Source organism: Indicator indicator, chromosome 34 (genome assembly GCF_027791375.1).
Source record: "Indicator indicator isolate 239-I01 chromosome 34, UM_Iind_1.1, whole genome shotgun sequence".
Lineage (NCBI taxonomy): Eukaryota > Metazoa > Chordata > Aves > Piciformes > Indicatoridae > Indicator > Indicator indicator.
The window spans coordinates 6,779,849-6,805,309 of NC_072043.1; the positions used below are offsets into that span (position 1 = coordinate 6,779,849).

General features: G+C 53.1%; 1 protein-coding gene across 4 annotated transcripts in view; it reads left to right on the forward strand.

Moving 5' to 3' along the window:
- The first annotated feature begins 8,620 nt into the window (after positions 1 to 8,620).
- Positions 8,621 to 25,461, forward strand: part of GRAMD1B (GRAM domain containing 1B) — a 162,583-nt gene continuing 145,742 nt past the window's right edge. For all 4 annotated transcript variants that reach the window (XM_054395510.1, XM_054395513.1, XM_054395511.1 and 1 more), the window contains exon 1: positions 8,621 to 8,982. In XM_054395510.1, the coding sequence (XP_054251485.1) occupies positions 8,621 to 8,982 (362 nt within the window). The remainder of the gene's footprint in view (positions 8,983 to 25,461) is intronic.

Genomic DNA, 25,461 nt, shown 5'->3' on the forward strand with positions numbered 1-25,461 from the left:
CCCCATCCCTCGAAGGCAAACTTGATGGAGCTCTGAGCAACATGAGATGTCCCTGCTGCCTGCAAAGGGCTGGACAAGATGACCTTCCAGGGTCCCTTCCAGCCTGATGCATTCTGTGGTTTTTCATTCTGTCCAGGTGCAGGGTGGAAGCAAACACCCAAAACTTGATGTTCCTGTACTTTGCCTGGTCCCATTTCTTAGGAACACTGAGTTGTTGCTTTTTTTTCCCCCTCCCTTTGACTATTAACACCTTGTACTTTGTGCTTGGTTCATCAGAAGGACTTCTATCTGTGGGAATTTCTTCAGGCTTTCACTCTTTCCTGCTTTCATTTGTTTCTTGTGCTGTTCTTCAGAACTGGCTGCTGGGTACTGATTATGAGTGTTGGAGGAAAGGGGCAGCTGGATCTAGTTGAGGATGCTCCTGCTTCCTGCAAAGTGGGTTGGACAAGATGACCTTCAGAGGTCCCTTCCAACCCAGACCATTCTATGATTTCAGTTCTTGGTCCAAAAACCCCAAGTGAGGAAAATCCCAAGAGCATCCTCCTGAGACTTCAGCTATTTGCCTAAACCTTGGTGGCTAAACTGAAGAGGGTAAAGAGTTAAGTTCTTCCTGAAACCATCCTGAGAAGCTATCTTGGGTTGTTTTTAGAGGGTGGTTGTTTGCGCTGCAGTGTCCCAGGTGCCTGTAAACCTGGAAGAGGACACAGAGGCTGTGGAGAGCAAGGCACTACCTGGCTGAGCTGTCCCCAACTGTCCTCCTCTGCTTTAACTGAGGGTCCAACTGTTGCTGCTTGTGCTTGTGAGAGTTGGCTGCATTGCTCTCAAGTGCTGCAAAACCTCATTGCTCTCCACAGCTCCCTGCAAGGAGGTGAAGTGAGGTGGGGGTTGGGCTCTTCTCCCTAGGATCAGGTGATAGAAGGAGGGGAAATGGTCTGAAATTGTGCCAGGGGAGGTTCAGGTTGGAGATGAGGAACAATTTCTTTGCTGCAGGAGTGGTCAGGGATTGGCAGAGGCTGCCCGGGGAGGTGGTGGAGTCCCCATCCCTGGAGGTGTTCAAGAACCTGTGGGCATGGTTGAGTGGCCATGGTTTGGTGGCCATGGTGGGGTTGGGTTGGTGTTGGGCTGGATGAGCTTGGAGGCTTTTCCTAGAGAAAGGATTCTATGGTTCTATGACTGTTGATATGCAGCTGGTCATGGACAGACAGCAAATGCCTGGAGTGGGTCCAGAGGAGGCTGTGAAGATGATCAGAGGGGTGGAGAACCTCCCCTGTGGGGACAGGATGGGAGAGTTGGGGCTGATCAGCCTGGAGAAGGGAAGGCTCCAGGGAGACCTCAGAGCAGCCTTCCAGTACCTGAAGGGCTCCAGGAGAGCTGGGGAGGGACTTTGGACAAGAGCTGGGAGTGCCAGGATGAGAGACAATGGCTTTGAGCTGGGAGAGGAGAGATTGAGAGTGGAGATGAGGAAGAAATCCTTTCAAGTGAGGCTGGGGAGACTCTGGCACAGGTTGCCCAGGGAGGCTGCAGATGTCTCCTCCCTGGAGGTGTTCCAGGCCAGACTGGATGAGGCCCTGAGCAAGCTGTGCTGGTGGGAGGTGTCCCTGCCCATGGCAGGGGGCTGGAGCTGGATGAGCTTATCCCACCTGAAGCTTTGTGTCCAGTTCTGGAGCTCCTATTATAAGAAGGATCTGGAGATGCTGGAAGGTGTCCAGAGAAGGGCCACAAGGATGAGCAGAGGGCTGGAGCTGCTCTGCTCTGGAGACAGCCTGAGAGAGTTGGGGTTGTGCAGGCTGGAGAGGAGAAGGCTCCCAGGAGACCTTCTTGTGGCCTTGCAGGATCTGAAGGGGGCTCCAAGAAAGCTGGGGAGGGACTTTTGAGTGTGTCAGGGAGTGATAGGACTGGGAGGGATGGAGCAAAAGTAGAAGTGGGGAGATTCAGATTGGATGTTAGGAAGAAGTTGTTCCCCATGAGGGTGGTGAGAGACTGGCAGAGGTTGCCCAGGGAGGTGGTGGAAGCCTCATCCCTGGAGGTTTTTGCAGCCAGGCTGGAGGTGGCTGTGAGCAACCTGCTGTGGTGTGAGGTGTCCCTGCCCATGGCAGGGGGGTTGGGACTGGCTGAGCCTTGAGGTCTCTTCCAACCCTGACAATTCTATGATTCTATCTTTAAGATCCCTTCCAACCCAACCCATTCTGTGAATCTTTGTTATATTACATCTTAGTTGCTGCAACAGTACCTGAAGAGGCTGAAGAGAAGGGTGACTGCAGGAGGGCTCTCCCCTTCCAGGGATCTCCAGCTACCTGCACCTCTTTGTGCCTTCCCTTCCATGAGAAGTCTCCCTCATGTCAGCAGTGACCATTAAATACTTCAGTCTGGGAATTCTTACCAGGACCACACTTCCCCAGGCAGTTCAATGCTGCCCTCAGACTCCCTCTGAGGAATCCAGAGGACTCTGTCCCAACTCCTCCACCTGTGCAGCACTCACCTAATGGGTCCCAGCTGACAGCACACTCCATTAACCACAGCAGAACAAGCCTGCAGGTACAAAAGGTCTCTGAACAGCACATTCCTCCCTCTCCAGGTGAAAACCAACCCTGCCCCCCTAGCTCAGGTCAGCCCAGCTGGCTGTGCTCACAGGAACACAGGCAGCAGTTCACAGAGGCACAGCCTTGGGAGCAGGGTTAATAGGAGGGATTTGGTAACAGCAGAGGCCAGTTGGTGTCACACAATCACAGAATTGTTTGGGTTGGCAAAGCCCTCAGGGATCATCCAGTCCAGCCCTCAGCCCAACCCCACCATGGCCACAAGTGCCATGGCCACAGGGTTCTTGAACACCTCCAGGGATGGGGACTCCACCACCTCCCTGGGCAGCCTCTTCCAATCCCTGACCACTCTTGCAGCAAAGAAATTCTTCCTCATCTCCAACCTAATCCTCCCCTGGCACAATTTCAGGCCATTTCCTCTCCTTCTATCACCTGAGACTAGGGAGCACAGCCCAACCCCCACCTCACTGCAACCTTGCAGGCAGTTTGAGAGAGCAATGAGGTCTCCCTCAGCCTCCTCTTCTCCAGGCTCAACACCCCCAGCTCCCTCAGCTGCTCCTCCCCAGCCCTCTTCTCCAGACCCTTCCCCAGCTTTCTTGCTCTACTCTGGACCTTCTCCAGCCTCTCAATGTCCTTCTTGGAGTGAGGAGCCCAAAACTGAGCCCAGGATTTGAGGTGTGGCCTCCCCAGTGCCAAATTGGAGGGGGACCTCAGGTTATTTCCCCACTCTTGCAGCAGAGAAATTGTTCCTCATCTCCAACCTATATCTCCCCTACCATAATTTCAGGCCATTTCCTCTCCTTCTATCACCTGATGGAACCTCCAGAGTTCCCTGGGCTGCAGTTGTGCCTCCATGCTGCTTTGTAGTCCACTGAGGTACCAGCCTCTTGCTGGTATTTCTCACCCTGCAGTCTGTGAAATTTGTGTCATCTGCCTTGTAACAGAGTCCTTGGGATTCAGAGAAGAGCACAGGCAGGTATCTGGTGTCACATAGCCAAGATAAAATTGTCTGGTCCAATGACTGCAACTGCTGCTGGCTGCTGCAGCCTTTAAAGGGACAGACTTGGAGGACACTAAAGTCAGGGCAGGATGCTCAAGCCAAGCCAGTGCCTGAAGAGAGCCTAGAAGAATACTGGGGAGAGGCTTTCTCCAAGGTCTTGTAGTGACAGGACAAGGAGCAGCTGAGGGAGCTGGGGGTGTTCAGCCTGGAGAAGAAGAGGCTGAGGGAGACCTCATTGCTCCCTGAGAGGAGGCTGGAGCCAAGTGGGGGTTGAGCTCTTCTCCCTAGTATCAGGTGAAAGAAGGAGAGGAAATGAAATTGTGCCAGGGGAGGGTTAGGTTGCAAATGAGGAACAATTTCTTTGCTGCCAGAGTGGTCAGGGATTGGCACAGGCTGCCCAGGGAGGTGGTGGAGTCCCCATCCCTGGAGGTGTTCAGGAAACCTGTGGCCATGGCACTTGGGGTCATGGTTTGGTGGCCATGGTGGGGTTGGGCTGATGTTGGACTGGAGGATCTTAGAGGCTTTTTCCAAGCCAAAAAATTCCATGATTCCATGACTGTTGATATGCAACTGGTCATGGACAGACATCAAATGCCTGGAGTGGGTCCAGAGGAGGCCATGAAGATGATCAGAGGGCTGAGAACCTCTCCTGTGGGGACAGGCTGAGAGAGTTGGGGCTGTTCAGCCTCTAAAAGAGAAGGCTCCAGGAGAGACCTCAGAGCAGCCTTCCAGTACCTGGAGGGGTTCCAGGAGAGCTGGGGAGGGACTTTTGACAAAGGCTGGGAGTGCCAGGATGAGGGACAATGGCTTTGAGCTGGGAGAGGGGAGACTGAGACTGGAGATGAGGAAGGAATTCTTTGCAGTGAGGGTGTTCAGGAAACCTGTGGCCATGGCACTTGGGGCCATGTTTTGGTGGCCATGGAGGTGTTGGGTTGCTGGTTGGAGTCAGTGATCCTCGAGGTCTTTTCCAACCCAAACAATTCCATGATTCTCTTTCCTGTGTTTAAAAGTCCCTGCTGCAGGTCACTTTTGGCTGTGGTGCTTGGGGATCTGGTGCAGGGATGAAGCTTGTACAGCAGGGTTCTGGGTTGGACTTGGTGATCCTGAGGGTCTTTTCCCACCTGAATGCTTCTGTGATTCTGTTCCTCACTCAGGGAAGGGATTTTCACTTTTTTTCAGAGGACTTGCTGTTTACTTCTCCCTACTCCTTGCTTAATTCATAAGTCCTCTTCTGAGGACACTGGAAAACTGTTTGAGCAGGAGAAAGGCAGGGAGACATCAACACCAAGCACCCACAACAAGCTTGCTGTAATGAATCCATCATTAGAAGGAGCACTGAACTGCAGGAGCAGTTCTTAAACAAGGATCTAGCAAGAGAGAGGCTTTGCTGGAAGCAGTCAAGGAGTCCTGTGGTGCCTGGGACACAAATAGTGCCTGACCAGGGTTGGTATTTTTCACTTTGTGGCTCAAGCATTCGAGCTGTCTCTCTTGTTACATAGCTCCTCTCTTTTCTAAGAGCATCAGACAGGTGGCCAGCATCCTCTCCCCCAAATAAAAATGTGCTAAGAATGTTGGAGGGCAAAGAGGAGTTGCTTACTAAGCAGTGAAGTACTTGAATTAAAGGGATAGTCCCTGAGCAAGTCTGCCATGTCCAGAGGGGAAGGATTCTCATGGCACAGCCTGAGGGAATTTTCCCCTTCTGGTCTGGAATTAGTTCTGTGATTCATGGATTTGTCTCTGTCTACCTTCCCCTGCCTCAGTCTTGATCACCTGGAGCACTGCTTGGTTCTTGCTGCTGTTTTATGATTCCTTGAATGGTTTGGGTTGGAAGGGACCTTAAAGATCATCCAGTTCCAACCCCTCTGCCATGGGCAGGGACACCTCCCACCAGCCCAGCTTCCTCAAGGCTTCATCCAACCTGGCCAGTAGGTAGCCAATAGTGTTATGTGGTGTTAAGCTGGGAGGGGGGAGATTGAGACTGGAGATGAGGAAGAAATTGTTTAGAGTGAGGGTGGGGAGACACTGGAACAGGTTGTCCAGGGAGGCTGTGGACGTCTCCTCCCTGGAGGTGTTCAAGGCCAGGCTGGATGAGGCCCTGAGCAAGCTGTGCTGGTGGGAGGTGTCCCTGCCCATGGCAGGGGGCTGGAACTGGATGAGCTTTGAGGTCCCTTCCAACCCAACCCACTCTATGACCTGTTCACTCCAGCCTTAAGACTGCACAGGGAGGGGAGAGCAGGGGGTGTTTGTAGAATGCATTCTGACTGTGCATGCACCTAAAGTTCTGGGCTCCCCAGGTCAGCAGGGACAGGGATCTGCTGGAGAGAGGCCAAGGGAGGGCTCCAAGGATGCTGAAGGGACTGCAGCACTGCCTGGGGAGGAGAGGCTGAGAGCCCTGGGGGTGTTCAGTCTGGAGAGGAGAAGGCTGAGAGGGATCTGATCAATGTCTATCAAGAGCTGAGGGCTGGGGGTCAGGAGGGAGGGGACAGGGACAGGCTCTGCTCACCCTGGGATAGGCCAAGGGGCAGTGGATGGAAACTGCAGCCCAGGAGGTTCCACCTCAACAGGAGGAGGAACTTCTGCACTGGGAGGGTGCCAGAGCCCTGGAGCAGGCTGCCCAGAGAGGTTGTGGAGTCTCCTGCTCTGGAGCCTTTCCAGCCCCATCTGGATGTGTTCCTGTGTGACCTGTGCTGGATTCTATGGTCCTGCTCTGGCAGTGGCTTGGACTGGAAGATCTCCAGAGGTCCTTTCCCACCCCTAACATCCTGTCAGCCTGTAAACATAGACAGCAAGATGACAGCAGTGCCAGAAACTGATTTGAAGGGGGTTGGACAGAGTTTGACAGGGGCTCAAGCTATCAACTCAGGAGAATAAGCAAAGGAAAAAAAAGACGGACTTTACAACAAGGTAGAATACAGAAATTGAGGATTTAAGGGGGAAAAAAAAGCAAAACCAACAACATATTACTAAAACATTTCCTCCCCCCTTGTCCCTGCTGTTCTAAATTCTCCTCATGTGACATGTTCAGCTATCTGTGGCCTAGATGGCAGAGTTTGATGTTCAAAGTTCTTGTGAGGTTTATTTTGAAACAAAACTGAGGCAGCCCATGCCAGAAAAAGAAAAAAAAGAAAAAAAAAAAAAAAAAACCAAAAACCAACAAAACCAAACCAAAACAACCACCAACTATTTTGATTTGAGCTGACAAATATTTGCTGACTTGAAACTAATATTTTTAAAGGCCCAGGATGATGGAGAATGAAAACTAAAGTGGTATCAGGTTGCTAAGAAGGCTCTGAGGAGACCTCAGAGCAGCCTTGCAGGATGTGACAGGGGTTAGAGGAGGGCTGGAGAGGGACTTTGTACAAAGGCTTGGATGAGAGGCAGTGGCTTTGAGCTGAAAGAATCCTAATTTAGATTAGACATAGGAGGAAATTCTTGCCCGTGAGGGTGGTGAGATGCTGGAACAGGTTGCCCAGAGAAGTTGTGGAGGTTCCAAGCCTGGAGGTGTTCAAAGCCAGGTTGGATGAGTCCTCAAGCAACCTGCTCAAGTGTGAAGTGTACCCTGCCCATGGCAGGGGGGTTGGAACTAGATGATTTTTAAGGTGCCTTCCAACCCAACCCAACCCTTTGTGTGATATAAAGATGGTTTGATGCTTTTGGGGTTATTTTCTGATGGCACCCTTGACAGCTGAATTCTAACCATTCCCTTAGAGGAATGAGGTTCTCTGCCACTTTTCCACTTGAAAATCCAGCTTCATTCAGGAGTGTTCAGTGGAATTCAGGGGGTCTTGGTGGAGGATCTGCCAGGCTTTGTTTTTTCCCTGATTGGCTTTCGTTAGCAGAATTTTGCAAGCCTCGTCCCGAGGCTTCCCCTGGGCTTGCCTCATGGTGGAGCTTCCTTACTTCCCTGAAATGCCCTGGGAATTTTCCACGTGTCTTTCTCCTGGTCTGAACTCTGTCCTGCCATGTCCAATTGTCTTTCTGTGGTGTCTTTGTCAGTTGCTGGACCTGAGACCATCCATCACCAGCTGTCATTTTGGAAGCAGCCTTGCCCCTCCAACAACTCCTTTTCACTCAGCCTTCACTCCTGTGAGCCTGAAGCAACCAAACCTCCTGGCTCTGCTCCCACCTGCTGCTGCCTTCCTAGCTGTTACTCAATCCTTCTCCTTTGCTTTCTCTGTGAGCAAGGGAGGGGAAAAAAAAATTCCCAGCTCCTAGTTGTGCAAGAAGGCTGAAAGTCCCAAGTTCGCTTGCTTGCTGCCTGCCCCTATGGGGTGGGAGGTCTGAGCAGGAAGGTGGGACACGGGGAGAGCTGCCCAATTGGCTTCTCCCGGCGGCTGTTATTCCTTCGTAGCCTTTTGGATTCGTTAGCAGCAGCATATTTGGTAACAGAAACCACTGTCCCCGGGGATTAAGGGTGCAGTTCCACTTTGCAGCAGCTGCCTGTGTTTGTCTTACCCGCTCCAGAAACAGCAGCGGCTGCTGCTGCTCCTCCTCTTTCTCCTGGTTTCACCGAGTGTTGTTGCTTTCCCCTCCCTTTCTTTGTTTCTCTCTCTCTCTCTGACCTCCTCACAGCTCCACGCCGCTTCACTCCATCCTTGCTCCGTCTCTCGGGAAGATGACAGCTGAGATTCCTAGCGCAACCCCCGGGAGATTCTCCCTTTTGCTGAGCCAACCTTAGGCAGAGGACAGACGGCAAAGGCTGCGTTGTGGAAGCCCAAAGCGAGCCCAGCCCTGGCTGGCAACCTCTTGTCTCGGTGCAAAAACCTTCTGCTTTCAGGCAGACCAGGCAGGGGAGGGAGGGACTTTGTGTTGTAGAGGAGGAGGAGGAGGAAAGAGAGGAATCTTTTTCCCTTGCCTTGCGGCATGTCGGTGTGCCGAACCCCCCCTCCCCAGCCGGTTGTGTGCTAAGTGAAAGCAAGTGAAGAACATGAGGGCTCCTGCTTGAGAAGGGAGGGCAGAGCCGGACCGGGCGAGGGAGGAGGAAGCGGAGTTGTCGTTTTGTGGTGTGGTTTGCAGCCAGAGCAGAGCTTAGCGTGCCGGGGGAGGGTGTGGGGGGTGGGAGCAGAAAGAGAAAGAGCATCTGATGCCAGCTCCCAATATGACAGAAACCCTGCAGCTCCCAGCACTGCGAGTCCCCGAGCAGCAGGGGGTGGAGGGTGGCCGCGCCTGGTCTAGTTCGTCCACCCCAACCCTGCGCAGGAAGCGCTTCAAGATGAAGCGGATGAAGAATGTGCAGGAGCAGAGCCTGGAGGTCAGCAGGTGTCAGGATTCTCCATCCTCCAGCAAGGAATACCTGCAGCTCCCCTCCATTGAAATCACCCCCTCCAGTGATGAGGACACTCCCTGGTCCAACTGCTCTACACCCAGTGCCTCCCCGCGCCGCAAGCGCTTCCTGCTTCGGAAGTGGCTGCGAGTCAGAGAGAAGAAGGAGTACAGTGAGAGCAGGTATGTGGCTGGCCACTTCCCCTTCCCTGCTTCCGAGAACAGCCTGTCCACGATAGGGAGGGAGCACCTGTTGCTCCCCTAAGGACCTTGGAGTGCTTCTCCCAGGGATGAGCACTCCCCAACTTGAGTGCTGTGTCCAGTTCTGGGCTCCTCAGCTGAAGAAGGACATTGAGAGACTTGAATGTGTCCAGAGAAGGGCAAGGAGGCTGGGGAGGGGTCTGGAGCACAGCCCTGTGAGGAGAGGCTGAGGGAGCTGGGGGTGTTCAGCCTGGAGAAGAGGAGGCTCAGGGCAGACCTCATTGCTCTCTACAACTGCCTGAAGGGAGGTTGGAGCCAGGGGGGGGCTTGGGCTCTGCTCCCAGGCAAGCAGCAGCAGAACAAGAGGACACAGTCTCAAGCTGTGCCAGGGGAGGTTTAGGCTGGAGGTGAAGAGAAAGTTCTTCCCAGAAAGAGGAATTGGCCATTGGGATGTGCTGCCCAGGGAGGTGGTGGAGTCCCCATCCCTGGAGGTGTTCCAAACCAGCTTGGCTGTGGCACTTGGAGCCAGGGTTTAGTTGTCAGGAGGTGTTAGGGACTAGGGAATAGGTTGGATTTGATAATCTCTGAGGTCTTTTCCAACCTGGTTGATTCTGGGATTCTGTGACTCTGGCCGTGCCTCTTGGCTGGAATTGGTGATGTGGTGGATTGGGCTTTGTTGGTGCCAGTCCAAGTGGCCTGAGCCTTGTGTGCAAAGGGCAGGAGGGTTAGAAGCAGCAGTGCTGGGGTCTGTCCTTGCTCCTGGTCCTCTGCATACCTTCTACAGGTAACACAGAGCCAGTGAAAAGAATTTGCTGCTGAGTGAGGGAGACTGCCCTGAAAGAAGGGGTGAGAGGACTTAGCTTCATTAGTATTTTCTGAAGAGACCCTTGAGAGAGAGCAGGTATCCTCTCTGCTGGGATGGCCTCTCTGCTGGGATGGCCTCTCTGCTGGCATTGCCAGGGCAGGGAGTGATGATGCCAAACACTTTGCACAGGCTCACAGGATGTTAGGGGTAGGAAGGGACCTCTGAAGATCATCATGTCCAACCCCCCTGCCAGAGCAGGACCACAGAATCTGTTTTGGTGATGTTCATTCCTGCCTCTGAGACCTTCTCAGAAATCCTTTGTCCAGCAGCTGACACTGAGGGAAGGTGAGGACAAGAGAGGCACAGAGTAGTCTTGTGGCTGGTAGGAGGGTCTGCAGATCAAGATGCCTGGGTTCAGCTCTTGGCCTCCTTCCAGACTTGAAAGTCACTCAGCCCTTTGGCTCAAAAGGGGATAAATAACTCATAAAGACCTCCAAGAGCTTGTCAACACCAGAGAATTAATGCCCAGAGAGTTATTGTGTGGCCAAACAAGGGAAAAAAGCCATACCTTATGTAACCCCCTGCAGGTGCAGAGCCCACACCATGCCAAGTGGTTTACCTCTCATGGGAGAGTGGAACAAGCTGAAGGCCCAAGGTAGACAAGAGACTTGAAAGGCTTTGAGGTCCTTTGCATTTGAAATCCTCATCCTAGCTTAGTGGGGGACACTTCTTTCTTTTGCTGCTTTGCAGCTCTTATGCAGCTGATGAGTGGCTGCTGCACTTCCATGCAATGAGAAACTGATCTCTTACTGGTTCTGCACCCAGCATCCTGGCTCCTTTTGCTGTCTGCTCTGTTGTTTGTGGGTTCCTAGGACAGAGTTTTTCTTCTCATGCCCACTCTGGGTGGTAGCTCTCCTCACATGAGGGCTCTTTAACAAGAACATTTTGGAGAGTTCTGCTGCTGCCCTGCCCCAGCCCAGGGTGGGCTTGGGGAAGAGTGGATGGAAAGAGTGGAAAAGGACCTGGGGGTGTTGGGGGGGGGGCAACATTGGCTGAAGATGAGCCAGCAGTGTGCTCAGGTGGCCAAGAAGGCCACCAGCATCCTGGCCTGGATCAGCAATGGTGCGGCCAGTACGAGCAGGGCAGGGATTGTCCCCCTGTGCAGGGCACTAATGAGGCTGCACCTTGAATCCTGGCTTCAGTTTTGGGGCCTTCACTCCAAGAAGGACATTGAGAGGCTGGAGCAGGTCCAGAGAAGGGCAACAAAGCTGGGGAATGGTCTGGAGAACAGAGCTGGGGAGGTGCAGCTGAGGGAGCTGGGGGTGTTCAGCCTGGAGAAGAGGAGGCTGAGGGAGACCTCATTGCTCTCTGCAGCTCCCTGCAAGGAGGCTGGAGCCAGGTGGGGGTTGGGCTCTGCTCCCTGTCCTCAGGTCACAGAAGGAGAGGAAATGGCCTGAAATTGTGCCAGGGGAAGTTAGGTTGGAGATGAGGAACAATTTCTTCCCCAAAAGCATTGCCAAAGCCTGTGCCAGGCTGCCCAGGGGGTGGTGGAGTCCCCATCCCTGGAGTGTTTTCAAAGCCATTGAGATGTGGTGCTGAGGGACCTGGTTTGGTGGTGACCTGGCAGTGCTGGGTTGATGGTTGGATTGGATGATCTGAAAAGTCTCTTCCAACCAACACAATTCTGTGATGGTCATTTTATGAAGTTTTGGGGAGGTCCCATCAATAAATGCTGCTCATCCAGGATGTGATAATCCTTCTCTGTGGGCTGACATTGGAAACCATCTCTTGGTGGAGCTGTTTGGTGATTTTTCACTCAACTGTAGTGGTACAAGCAGTGATCCAGTCCCAGCATGGCAGGCAGGATAATGCACAAGTGTCAAAAGAAGACTTCAGCTCTCAAGTTCAGCATCTGAATCACAGGATCAGAGGATGTTAGGAAAGGATCTCTGGAGATCTTCCAGTCCAATCCCCTGCCAGAGCAGGACCATAGAATCCAGCACAGGTCACACAGGAACACATCCAGAGGGGGCTGGAAAGGCTCCAGAGCAGGAGACTCCACAACCTCTCTGGGCAGCCTGCTCCAGGGCTCTGGCACCCTCCCAGTGCAGAAGTTCCTCCTCCTGTTGAGGTGGAACCTCCTGGGCTGCAGTTTCCATCCATTGCCCCTTGGCCTATCCCAGGGTGCAAGTGAGCAGAGCCTGTCCCTGTCCCCTCCCTCCTGACCCCCAGCCCTCAGCTCTTGATAGACATTGATCAGATCCCTCTCAGCCTTCTCCTCTCCACACTGAACACCCCCAGGGCTCTCAGCCTCTCCTCCCCAGGCAGTGCTGCAGTCCCTTCAGTATCCTTGGAGCCCTCCCTTGGCCTCTCTCCAGCAAATCCCTGTCCCTGCTGACCTGGGGAGCCCAGAGCTGGATGCAATATTCCTCTGTGATGGTAAATGTGCTTCAGACAGGCCAAGAGCCATTTCTCTTGGGTTGAGTGCAGAAGAAGACTCAGTTTGCTCTTGCACACCTCATCACCATGGCCATGCTGACAGCTTTCTGCTTCTTCATCACTGTCTGCCTTAACCCTGCTGCTTCCCTTGTGGGAGCAGTGGCTAGGAAAAAAAAAAAGCTGAAGTGCTGGATGGATTAGGTGGCATTAGCATACCAAAGCCAGCATGGAACCTCCTTTCCTCCCAGGCAGCAGGCTCCAAATCCATCCCTTTTGTACATGCAGGATGTTTTCAAAGGGAATTTGTGACTTTCTAGTCCGTAAGGAGGGGAGAAAAAAAAAAAAAAGTTTTCCAGTCACTTTTTGCTGAGCCTCTGGGCTTGCAGAATGCAAAGATGAGAGGAAAAGGTCTCTATTTTGTAGTTCTCATTTTCTCTGCCATTCATGAGCTTCCATCTTTCACTTTAGGTCAGAGGGGAAGAAGTGAGACTTCTTTCCTAGAAACAGCAAGCTGCTGAGAAAGTGGTCAGGGTGTGCATGGAAACAACACAGAGAGAGAGCAGAGTCCGGGGGGACACCACCCACACCCTAAAGAATTTCTTCCTTATCTCCAGTCTCAGTCTCCCCTCTTCCAGCTTCATTCCATCACCCCTTGTCCTGGCACTCCCAGCCCTTGGGCGAGAGCTCTCCTGGAGCCCCTTTCAGGCACTGGAAAGTTGCTCTAAAGTCTCCCTGGAGCCTTCTCTTCTCCAGGCTGAACAGCCCCAACTCTCTCAGCCTGTCCTCACAGGGGAGGTTCTCAGCCCTCTGATCATCTTGGTGGCCTCCTCTGGAGCCTCTCCAGCAGCTCCAGGTCCTTCTTGTGCTGGGGGCCCCAGAGCTGGAGGCAGTGCTGCAGGTGGGGTCTGAGCAGAGCAGAGCAGAGGGGCAGAATCCCCTCCCTGTGCTGCTGCTCTCCCTGCTCTGGATGCAGCTCAGCACACAGCTGCCTGCTGGGCTGCCAGGGACCACTGCTGGCTCCTGGGGAGTTTTTCACCACCTGACACCCCCAAGGCCTTCTCCAGCAGGCTGCTCTTGAGCCACTCCTTGCCCTGCCTGGGTTTGTGCTTGGGATTGCTCTTTATTTTTACAATGATGATGTTGCTGTTTGTGACATGCTGGTAATGTCATTTCCTCATGCAAGGACAGCAGGGTCAGCTGTGCTGGAGCAAAGGCTGAAACATTCTGTACAGGGTTTTTTTCCACCAAGCCCTGTCTTGAGATGGAGCTACAGGGCTGGAGCACCTCTGTTATTAGGACAGGCTGAGAGAGTTGGGGCTCTTCAGACTGGAGAAGAGAAGGCTCCAGGGAGACCTCAGAGCAGCCTTCCAGTGCCTGAAGGGGCTCCAGGAGAGCTGGGGAGGGACTTTGGACAAGGGCTGGGAGTGCCAGGATGAAAGACAGTGGCTTTGAGCTGGGAGAGGGGAGATTGAGACTGGAGAAGAGGAAGAGATTGTTTAGAGTGAGGGTGGGGAGAGACTGGCACAGGTTGCCCAGGAATCACAGAATTGTCAAGGTTGGAAGGGACCTCAAGGCTCAGCCAGTCCCAACCCCCCTGCCATGGGCAGGGACACCTCACACCACAGCAGGTTGCTCACAGCCACATCCAGCCTGGCTGCAAAACCCTCCAGGGATGAGGCTTCCACCACCTCCCTGGGCAACCTGTGCCAGTCTCTCACCACCCTCATGGGGAGCAACTTCCTCTTAACATTCAATCTGAATCTCCCCACTTCTAGTTTTGCTTCATCCCTCCAAGTCCTACCACTCTCTGACACCCTCAGAAGTCCCTCCCCAGCTTTGTAGTAGAGGTCCCATCCCTGAGGACATTCAAGATCAGACTTGCTGTGTCCCTTGGGCAGCCTGCTCTAGCTGGAGATGTCCCTGCTGCCTGCAGAGGGGGTTGGGCAAGATGACCTTTGAGGGTCTCTCCCAACCTGATGCAGTCTGTGACTCTTTGTGGTAGTTAAGCAGTCAGGAAGCCATTTGAAACCATTTGTTTGTTTCATTTAGCCCAGTATCCTTCCCACCCATGGTGGGGCCAGACACCTGCCTGTCTGCATGGCAAAGCTTTCCCAGGTAGCTGGGAGCCAGCTGCAGGAGCTGCCACCTGCCAGCGGTGCATGTGTGGCTCACATGGCCCTGAGCAGCAGCTCTCTGACCATGAGCAAGCATCCAAGTGAGTAAAACAAATGCTTTGAGCTCTTGAAATGCTGCCTGTAGTGCTCCAGGTTGCTGGCTGCTGTTTGTCATCAGGATGCTCCCTGCCTTGCCCTGTCCCTGCTCTGTGGCACTGGGTGGTTTGGAACAGCCTTGGCTCAGTGTCAGGTTTGTTTCCCTGTGGTTCTCTAGGAGCTGGTGGGCAGCTGAAGAGCAGAAGCCAGGCTGCTGGTTTCTTCTGAACAGCAGAGATGGCACTGGGAGCCTTGCTTGCCTGTCACACTGCTGTGGTCAAGGGGAAAGCAGGAGGAAGACATTCCTGGGGGTGGGAGTTTCATAGCATCACAGAAGAGCTTGAGTTGGAAGGGACCTCGAAGCTCATCCAGTTCCAACCCTCTGCCATGGGCAGGGACACCTCCCACCAGCACAGGTTCTTAAAGATCTTTTCCCACCTGTATCACAGAATCACTGAGTGGTTTGTGTTGAAAAGGACCTCAAAGCTCATCCAGTTCCAACCCTCTGCCATGGGCAGGGACATCTCCCACCAGCACAGCTTGCTCAAGGCTTCATGCAGTCTGGCCTTGAACACCTCCAGGGAGGAGGCATCTCCAGCCCTGGGCAACCTGTGCCAGTTCCTCACCACCCTCATAGTAAAGAGCTTCTTCCTAATGTCCAATCTAAACCTTACCCTGCTCTAGTTTCCCTGTGACTGTCCTTTGCACAAGAGCTTGGTGATCCAAACTCCAAGTGTGGTGCTCTGGGGAGCTAGAGATGTTATAAATAGAAGGATTTTAATCTAGAGCAGAGTAGGTGGTTTGAACATTAGGAGGAAGTTCTTTAATATGAGAGTGGTGAAATCCTGGAACAGGTTGCCCAGGGAGGTGGTGGAGGCTCCATCCCTGGAGACATTCAAGGTGAAGCTTGCTGAGCAGCCTGCTCTACTTGGAGATGTCCCTGCTGCCTGCAGGGGGGTTGGACAGGATGACCTTGGAGAGTCCCTTCCCACCCAGTGCATTCTGTGATTGCTGCAGGGCATGCAGACAGCTTCTTACCTGTAATCCATCCTTTGCAGCTCAGAACCAGAGAATGCCAGGCTGGAAGGGACCCCAAGGAGCAGCTGGTCATAGAATCAGTCAGGGTTGGAAGGGACCACAAAGCTCAGCCAGTCCCAACCCCCCTGCCATGGGCAGGGACACCTCACACCAGATCAGGTTGCTCAGAGCCACATCCAGCCTGGCCTTAAACACCTCCAGGGATGGGACCTCAACCACCTCCCTGGACAACCCATTCCAGGCTCTTAGCACTCTCATATTAAAGAACTTCCTCCTTATGTCCAGTCTCAATCTCCCCACTTCCAGCTTTGTTCCATCCCCCCCAGTCCTATCACTCCCTGACACCCTCAAAAGTCCCTCCCCAGCTTTCTTGGAGCCCCCTTCAGATCCTGGAAGGCCACCAGAAGGTCACCTGTGAGCCTTCTCCTCTCCAGCCTGCACCACCCCAACTCTCTGAGTCCAGCCTTTAAAGGGTGATAGAACTTCATCAGTGCTGAAGCCTGCAAACAAGCCTGCAAACAAACTGCTCAAATCTGATCACTTTCCTGCCTCTCAGCCTGGGTGATGCAATCTGTTAGCATTTTGCTGTGCACTAAGGCCTCTGCATTATTGATGTGGCCAGGGGAGGCTGCAGCTCTCTCTATTTATTATTTACCTCTTAAAGCCACCCTTGCTAAGAATGGCTGCAGGTGGTTCTTGGTGTGCTAAGGCAAGAGGGGGTAGATCCCTTGGGATTAAAGGAAGTCACAATGGGTTTTACAGGGAGGTGGTGGAGTCACCATGCCTGGAGGTGTGCAAGAAACCTGTGGTCCATGGCACTTTGGGACATGGTTTAGTGGCCATGGTGGGGTTGGGTTGCTGGTTGGAGTCAGTGAGCTTAGAGGTCTTTGCCAGCCAGAAGAATTGTATCATTCTGTTTCCTGCATTTAAAATTGACAGGTTTGGGGGCCATGGTGGTGTTGGGTTGGGAGTTAGACTCTGTGAGATTAGAGATCTTTTCCAGCTTGTCAGACCCCACCTGCATCCAGGTCTGGTGTCCCCAACGCAAAAAGGACACAGAACTGCTGGAGCAGGTCCAGAGGAGGCTGTGAGGATGATCAGAGGGGTGAAGAACCTGTGGGGACAGGCTGAGAGAGTTGGGGCTGTTCAGCCTGGAGAAGAGAAGGCTCCAGAGAGACCTCAGAGCAGCCTTCCAGGACCTGAAGGGGCTCCAGGAGAGTTGGGGAGAGACTTTGGACAAGGGCTGGGAGTGCCAGGATGAGGAACAATGGCTTTGAGCTGGGAGAGGGGAGACTGAGAGTGGAGATGAGGAAGAAATTGTTTATTTTACATCCCTCCTTCAGCAGCCATTTCATAACATTTCTGCTGACTGCCTTCACATCCTTCAATGCTTTGCTCTGTTCTCAGTACCTGAAGGAGGCTACATGAAAGCTGAGGAGGGACTTTTGGCAAGGACTGGTTGTGACAGCATGAGGGGAATGGATTTAAGATGGAAGAGAGGAGATTGAGACTGGAGATGAGGAAGAAATTGTTTAGAGTAAGGGTGGGGAGAGACTGGCACAGGTTGCCCAGGGAGGCTGTGGATGTCTCCTCCCTGGAGGTGTTCAAGGCCAGGCTGGATGAGACCTGAGCAAGCTGTGCTGGTGGGAGGTGTCCCTGCCCATGGCAGGGGGTTGGGACTGGATGAGCTTTGAGGTCCCTTCCAACCCAACCCATTCTATGACCTGCTCACTCCAGCCCTAAGATTGCACAGGCTCAAAAAGGGAGAACAAGCATCCCTGAAGCTCCCCAAGAGCTTTTGAGCTCTGTAAGGTCCCTTCCAACCCCACCCATTCTATCCATCTGTGAATAAAATTTGGTCCAGCACTGCATCTGGACCAGTCCCTAATGAACTACCAAATGTTAGTGCTCCAAAGTGGCTGTGAAGGTTGATGGATCAGTGGGGGTTAGGTGGTGTAGCTCCTGATGTTTCTAAAGGGGGATGGATTCCCTGTGGTCTCCTGCTGGAGAGTGACACTCAAGTCCTAAGTGACAGGTTGAGCTGAAGGGAAGGGCTCACTGATGTTCTAAAAGGCTTCTAACATGTGAAAAATGAACTCTTATTTCTAGCAGCCTTCAGCCTCCTCTTAGAAAAGGCTACAGAGGAGGAGATGGAGGTTTCTTGAACTGCCAGAGACACAACCACAGTGGTTTTGCAGCCCAGATCTTCATGGTTTGATGGTGTGAAACTGCTAGCAGGCTGCTGCTCATTTTTGTGATGGAAAGAAATGTAGGGGGTTGGTGGTTTGGGTTTTTTTTCCCCTTTAGAACTCATTTGTGAAGCCTCTTGGTCATCCTGAGAGGTGCTTCAGTGAGCAGTCAGCTGCTGACTGTGCTTAAAAAAGAAATGATTTACAAAGAAGTGTTTCATTTATCTTCACTCTTCCTAGAGAAATAAAGGAATCTTTTCTTCCCAGCAGTTCAGAAGGCTTCTGCTTTCTTTTCACAGAGCTGAAATTCCCTCTGAATGATTCTTAGAATAAATTAATATGAAGATTTGTTCCCTAACCTGAAGAGTGCTGGTGCTCTGTTTGCTCTTAGGTTCATAGAATCATAGAATCAGGGGTGGAAGGGACCACAAGGCTCAGCCAGTTCCAACCCCCCTGCCATGGGCAGGGACACCTCACACCAGATCAGGCTGGCCAGAGCCTCATCCAGCCTGGCCTTAAACACCTCCAGGGATGGAGCCTCAACCACCTCCCTGGACAACCCATTCCAGGCTCTCACCACTCTCATGGGGAAGAACTTCTTCCTAACATCCAATCTCAATCTCCCCACTTCCAGCTTTGTTCCATCCCCCCCAGTCCTGTCACTCCCTGACACCCTCAAAAGTCCCTCCCCAGCTTTCTTGGAGCCCTCTTCAGATCCTGCAAGGCCACAAGAAGGTCTCCTCAGAGCCTTCTCCTCTCCAGACTGCACAACCCCAACTCTCTCAGGCTGTCTCCAGAGCAGAGCAGCTCCAGCCCTCTGCTCATCCTCCTGGCCCTGCTCTGGACACCTTCCAGCATGTCCACATCCCTCTTGTAATAGGAGTTCCAGAAGTAGACACAGAGCTCCAGGTGTGGTCTCAGCAGAGTGGAGCAGAGGGGCAGAATCCCCTCCCTGGCCCTGCTGGCCACACTTCTCCTGCTGCAGCCCAGGCTCTGCTTGGCTCTCTGGGCTGCAAGTGCTCACTGCTGGCTCCTGCTGAGCTTCTCCTCCCCCAGCACCCCCAAGTGCCTCTCCTCAGGGCTGCTCTCCAGCCAGTCCCTGCCCAGCCTGCATTTGTGCTTGGCATTGCCCTGCCCCAGCTGCAGGACCTTGCCCTTGGTCTTGTTGAACCTCCTGAGGTTGGCTTGGTCCCAGCTCTGCAGCCTGTCCAGTTCCCTCTGGATGGATCCCTTCCCTCCAGCTGTCAGCTGCACCTCACAGCTTGGTGCCAGCAGCAAACCTGCTGAGGCTGCACTCAGTGTCCATGGCCCCAACAGAGATGTTGAACAAGCCTGGTCCCAGCACTGAGCCCTGAGGGACTCCACTTGTCCCTGGCCTCCACTGGGCCATGGACCATTGACAGCCACTCTTTGGGTGCAGCCATCAAGCCAGTTCTGTATCCATCTCGTGGTCCCCCCATCAAACCCATGTGTCACCAGCCTGGAGCCCAGGCTGTGGTGTGGGACAGTGTGGAAGGCTTTGCTCAGGGCCAGGTCAATGCCATCAGTTGCTCTCCCCTCATCTATTAATGTTGTCACCTGTTCATAGAAGGCCACCAGGTTTGCCAGGCAGGATTTGCCCTTGGTGAAGCCCTGCTGACTGTACCAAATCACCTCTTCATTATTCTTCTGTCTCTGCACTCTTGAGTGCAGCTTCTCTGTCCTTTGTTGAGGAGAAACTTGTGCCAAGTGGCTGTGGATTCCCCCAGCTCTGCTGTTTTCCTTGGCTGGCTCTTGCTGCCTTTTAACAGTCATTTGTGGTTTTCTTTTTCAATATTTGCCTTCCAGGATTTGTTTAGTTTCGGGGTGACCAAGTCACAGGAGAGTATCAAAGCTGATTTACAAACAGCCAGGAACTTAAACACTGCCTGAGCTTATCTGCTCAGCAAATATTTACCCCACTGCACCCTGAATGTCAGGTCTGACACAGGGAGATCCAACAATTCATCAGGCTGCTGCTGGTGGCCACTGGTTGTTTTTTCCATTGGATTGGCTTGGGAAATTCAAGCTCTCTGTTGTGCATTTGAAATGTGATGGTGGTGAAAGGGCCTGCCTGGACAGCTGGCAAGGTTGGAGTTTTCATTTAGTTTTCATTTAGTAAGTTAATGTGGTGAAAGGAGAAAGCTTGTCCATGCTGAGCCCTTGTAAGACTTCCCAGCAAGGACAGAGGCACAGAGTTGGGGGTGGGGAATTGGAAGGGGCAGCTGAAGATCATCCAATGCAACCCAACTGCAGCCAGAGAAGTGTGGCCAGCAGGGCCAGGGAGGGGATTCTCCTCCTCTGCTCTGCTCTGGTGAGACCACACCTGGAGTACTGCATCAGGTTCTCTGTTCCAGGAAGGATCTGGAGGTGCTGGAAGGTGTCCAGAGAAGGGCCATGAGGATGAGCAGAGGGCTGGAGCTGCTCTGCTCTGGAGACAGCCTGAGAGAGTTGGGGTTGTGCAGGCTGGAGAGGAGAAGGCTCCCAGGAGACCTTCTTGTGGCCTTCCAGGATCTGAAGGGGGCTCCAAGAAAGCTGGGGAGGGACTTTTGAGGGTGTCAGGGAGTGATAGGACTGGGGGGGATGGAGCAAAACTAGAAGTGAGCAGATTAAGATTGGATGTTAGGAAGAAGTTTTTCCCCATGAAGGTGGTGAGACACTGGCAGAGGTTGCCCAGGGAGGTGGTGGAAGCCTCATCCCTGGAGGGTTTTGCAGCCAGGCTGGATGTGGCTGTGAGCAACCTGCTGTGGTGTGAGGTGTCCCTGCCCATGGCAGGGGGTTGGGACTGCCTGAGCCTTGAGGTCCCTTCCAACCCTGACAGTTCTATGATTCTATGGTTCTAACTCCCCTTCTAAAGCAGGTTCCCCAAGGGCAGGTGTGATGGGTTGAAATTCCCCCCAACAGAACATTGCCAGACCAGCTCAGCTGGAGAGCAAATGAAGCTCTATTTACAAGCAAAATTGCAATCTGGAAACATGAAATGCAATGAATATGTACAAAATAGACAATATTTACATATATTTACAATTTATAAACCACACAGGAACCCTTCAGGATAAAACCAGGGAGGTACCAACAGCTTCCCCCTCCCTGCTCCCTTCACTTCCCCTGTACAAGGTTAAAGAGAGAGAGAGAAGAGCAGAGAGTAGCTTAGTACTTAGCCACAACAAAGAAATGGAGTCAATTTGAGGAAGCCAGCAGTGAAGGAAGATGAAGGAGTGGGTGGAGAGCAGCCAGACAGAGAGGGACCTGGGGGTGCTGGGTGACAGCAGCTGACCAGGAGCCAGCAGTGTGCCCAGGTGGCCAAGAAGGCCAAGGGCATCCTGGCCTGCATCAGCAAGAGTGTGGCCAGCAGGGGCAGGGAAGTCATCCTGCCCTGTGCTCAGCACTGCTTACAGCACCCCTGGAGTGCTGTGTCCAGTTCTGGGCTCCTCAGCTGAAGAAGGACATTGAGAGACTTGAATGTGTCCAGAGAAGGGCAAGGAGGCTGGGGAGGGGTCTGGAGCACAGCCCTGTGAGGAGAGGCTGAGGGAGCTGGGGGTGTTCAGCCTGGAGAAGAGGAGGCTCAGGGCAGACCTCATTGCTCTCTACAACTGCCTGAAGGGAGGTTGGAGCCAGGGGGGGCTTGGGCTCTGCTCCCAGGCAAGCAGCAGCAGAACAAGAGGACACAGTCTCAAGCTGTGCCAGGGGAGGTTTAGGCTGGAGGTAAGGAGAAAGTTCTTCCCAGAAAGAGGAATTGGCCATTGGGATGTGCTGCCCAGGGAGGTGGTGGAGTCCCCATCCCTGGAGGTATTCCAAACAAGCTTGGCTGTGGCACTTGGAGCCAGGGTTTGGTTGTCAGGAGGAGTTAGGGACTAGGGAATAGGTTGGACTTGATGATCTCTGAGGTCTCTTCCAAACTGGTTGATTCTGTGACTCTGTAAAGAGAGTTATTGTACACAACTAACTTTATGTTCTTCTCAGACCAAAGGCATTATTTAGACCTTAGCATTGTTTCCCTTTTTTACATCCAATAGTAATTTATTTACAATCTATTACTTTCTGTTCAAGATCTGTGCAAAAATTTCCTAGGCACAACCTAAAACTTCCACAGCAGGTTCCCTGAGGGCAGGTTTGGAATCTCTCCAGAGAAGGCTCCACAACCTCTCTGGGCAGCCTGCTGCAGGGCTCCAGCACCCTCACACCAAAGAAGTTTTTTCCTTAAGTTCAAGAGCATAAGACAGTATCTCATGGGCTGCTTGCAGTCCCCATGCAGTGCCCAGACCTGAGAGCATCATGATGTCCTGCTGTCCCCAGCAGAAGGACACAGAGCTGTTGGAGAGAGGCCAGAGGAAGCCACAAAGATGAACCAAGGGCTGGAGAAGCTGTGCTGTGAGGCCAGCCTGAGGGAGCTGGGGGTTGTTCAGCCAGGAGAAGACTCCATGGAGACCTTGGAGCTGCCTTCCAATAGCTGAAGGGATCCTGCAGGAAGCCTGCAGAGAGACTTTTCCTGAGGGTGTCTGGAGACAGGACAAGGGGGAATGGTTTGAAGCTGAGGGAGAGCAGGGTTAGACTGGAGCTGAGGAAGAAGTTCTTCAGTAGGAGAATGGTGAGGAAATGGAACAGGTTGCCCAGGGAGGCTGTGGCTGTCCCCTCCCTGGAGCTGTTCAAGGCCAGGCTGGATGAGACCTTGAGCAAGCTGTGCTGGTGGGAGGCGTCCCTGCCCATGGCAGAGGGTTGAAACTGGATGAGCTTTGAGGTCCCTTCCAACTCAAGCTCTTCTGTGATGCTATGAAACTCCCACCCCCAGGAATGTCTTCCTCCTGCTTTCCCCTTGACCACAGCAGTGTGACAGGCAAGCAAGGCTCCCAGTGCCATCTCTGCTGTTCAGAAGAAACCAGCAGCCTGGCTTCTGCTCTTAAGCTCTTCAAGGTCTGTTCCACCCCAAGCCAACCTGTGAATCTTTAGCAGTGTTGTGCCACCTGCCTCCCAGAGCCTTTGGGATCAGCTCAGCAGCTGCAGTTCACCGAGCAGGAACCTTCCTTAAACTCTTCAAATGCAGCCAGGTGTTGGCTGGTTGCCTTCTGTGGGAAGGGTTCATTTTTCCTGACATCTTGACACTTGCATGCTGAGAGGGAGGACTTGCAGCACCTCTGGGAAAGCTGCAGCAGTGCAGGGGCTTTGATTTCTAATCCAGAGTGAAAGCTTTAGGTCTGTCAGAGTCCAGCCCTTCCTGAGCAGCAAGACTCTTAGCCCTGGCAACTTAGGTCAGAGATTGCAGATTCATGTCCCTTATCTTCTCCTCCTTCCCCTCTACCTGAGGGTCTCTTGAGGTTTGGAATGGCAGAGTCCTCTCTGTCTCCATGCAACCATACTGCTTTTGGTGACAGGAATTGGATTTTACAGGGACAATGTTCAGCAGCTGGGACTGGGAGGGTTATTTCTGCTGCTCCATGAGAAATCTGAGAGGGAAGGATGTTCCCCCAGGCTCAGATTTGGGGCCAGTTCCCTTTAGCATGAGGGAAGTAAGTGCACCCTGAGTCAGTTTGCATTAGATTAAGTGAGAGTGTGGTGCTGCTGGAGGGCAGGAAGGCTCTGCAGAGGGATGTGGCCAGGCTGGATCAGTGGCCCAGCTGTGTGAGGTTTAACAAAGCCAGGAGCTGGGTCCTGCACTTGCCTCACAACTACCCCATGAAGGCTTCAGGCTTGGGGCAGAGTGGTTGGAAACTGCCCAGCAGGAAAGGACCTGGGGGTGCTGGGTGGTCCCTGCTGAAGATGAGCCAGGGGGTGGCAAGAAGGCCACCAGCAGCTTGGCCTGGATCAGCAATGGTGTGGGCAGTAGGAGCAGGGATGTGATGGTGCCCCTGGACTGGGCACTGCTGAGGCTGCACCTTGGATTCTGGGTTCAGCTTTGGGTTCCTCACTCCAAGAAGGACATCAAGAGGCTGAAGTGTATCCAGAGAAGGCTCCTGGGAGACCTTCAAGCAGCCTTCCAGTACCTGAAGGGGACTACAGGAGAGCTGCAGAGGACTTCTCCTGAGGGTGTCTAGCAAGAGGACAAGGGGGAGTGGTTTGAAGCTGAGGGAGAGCAGGGTTAGACTGGAGCTGAGGGAGAAGTTCTTCAGCAGGAGGGAGGTGAGACTCTGGCACAGGCTGCCCAGGGAGGATGATGATGCCCTCTCCCTGGAGGTGTTCAAGGCCAGGCTGGATGAGGCTTTGAGCAACCTGGGCTGGTGGGAGGTGTCCCTGCCCATGGTGGGGAGGGTTGGAGCAGATGAGCTGTGAGGTCCCTTCCAACCTGTCACACACAGATCTGATTGTGAATGATTATTCTCCTCGTTGAAATGCTTTAATGCTGAACCCAAAGCCTCAGGGTTGCAGGAGTTATTTAAGCCAAATGAACACAAAATCTCCCTCTGGCTTCACACCTGAGGTTATTTCTAACAGCTGGACACACAACAACCTGCTGAAGGCCACAGGGTTGTCTGAACAATTCCTCAAACCTCGTTCTAGCTTCCAGGATCCAAGGGATGCTTCCCTGGTTTTGTGATGTTTCTTTGCTCCCCTCTGCCTGTACAAAAATGCCCTCTGAGCAATCATCTGCCAAACACAGCTGCAGCTGTGACAGTGTGGAGTGGCCTTGCCACCCACAGCAGGGTGCAGAAGTCCCAGAAGGCTCCCAGTGTGCAAACCTTGCCCTGAGTGACTGAACTTTGTGAGATCTGGACCTGCTCAGCTTTCCAAGCCCTATTCATGCATGAAATAGGGGAAGAGACTTTGGCTCTGCCTTATGCAGAGGCTGATCACTCAGAATAAGATGAGACTCGTTAAAAAAAGAGGGAAAAAAAGCCTCAAAAGGCAGGACCAAGACCAAGTGTGAGAGAACCTGGGCTAGTGGGAGGTGTCCCTGCTGCCTAACTGGTCCTGAAGCAGCAAATAATGTTTGAGTCTGAGTGTTGGCAGGAGGACTGAGGAAAAACTCCCAAGTATCAGCCTTGGAGGAATGTTTAGTGTCCTGGAAATGAGAAGACAGAAAGAGGAGCACTGAGCCTCTGGAGCCAAAGATTTAAAGCCTGCTCCAAACTCAGCTTTATCATTGCTCAGCCTTGCAGTGAGAGCAAATTGCTTGGCTGATTTCCTGAGGTTTTTTTAACCAGCTTGTGGCCTTCTCTTGTAGGTCCAAAGCTAACAAGACTGTGCCTGAAAGCTTCCCCTCCTCTGTCACTCCTCAGTACAAGCCATGGCTTCCTTAGCTCCTTATCTCCAGGAGAACAGCAGTGACTTCTGATGCAGTGTCAGAGGAACACTGGCTGCTTAAACTGGGGTGAGAAGCATCATAGGAGCAAAACCATAGACTTACAGAATGGTGGAAGTCAGAAGGGACCTCTGGAGCTCACCAATCCAACCCCACTCCTAAAGCAGGGCACCCACAGCAGCTTGCCCAGGGGCACAATGCCCAGGGGGGGTTGGAAGCTCTCCACACAAGGACACTCCACAACCTCTCTGGGCAGCCTGCTCCAGCCCTCCAGCACCCTCACAACAAACAACTTTCTCCTCCTCTTCACCTCCAACCTCCTGGGCTCCACTCTGTGCCCAGTGCCCCTTGGCCTGGCCCTGGGCACCACTCAGCAGAGTCTGGCCACAGCCTCTTGCCCCCCAGGGGCCCTTTAGCTCTTGCTGAGCATTGCTCAGATGCCCTCTGGGGCTGCTCTTCTGCAGGCTCTCAGCCCCAGGGCTCTCAGCCTTTGCTCCTCACACAGCTGCTCCAGGCCCCTCAGCAGCT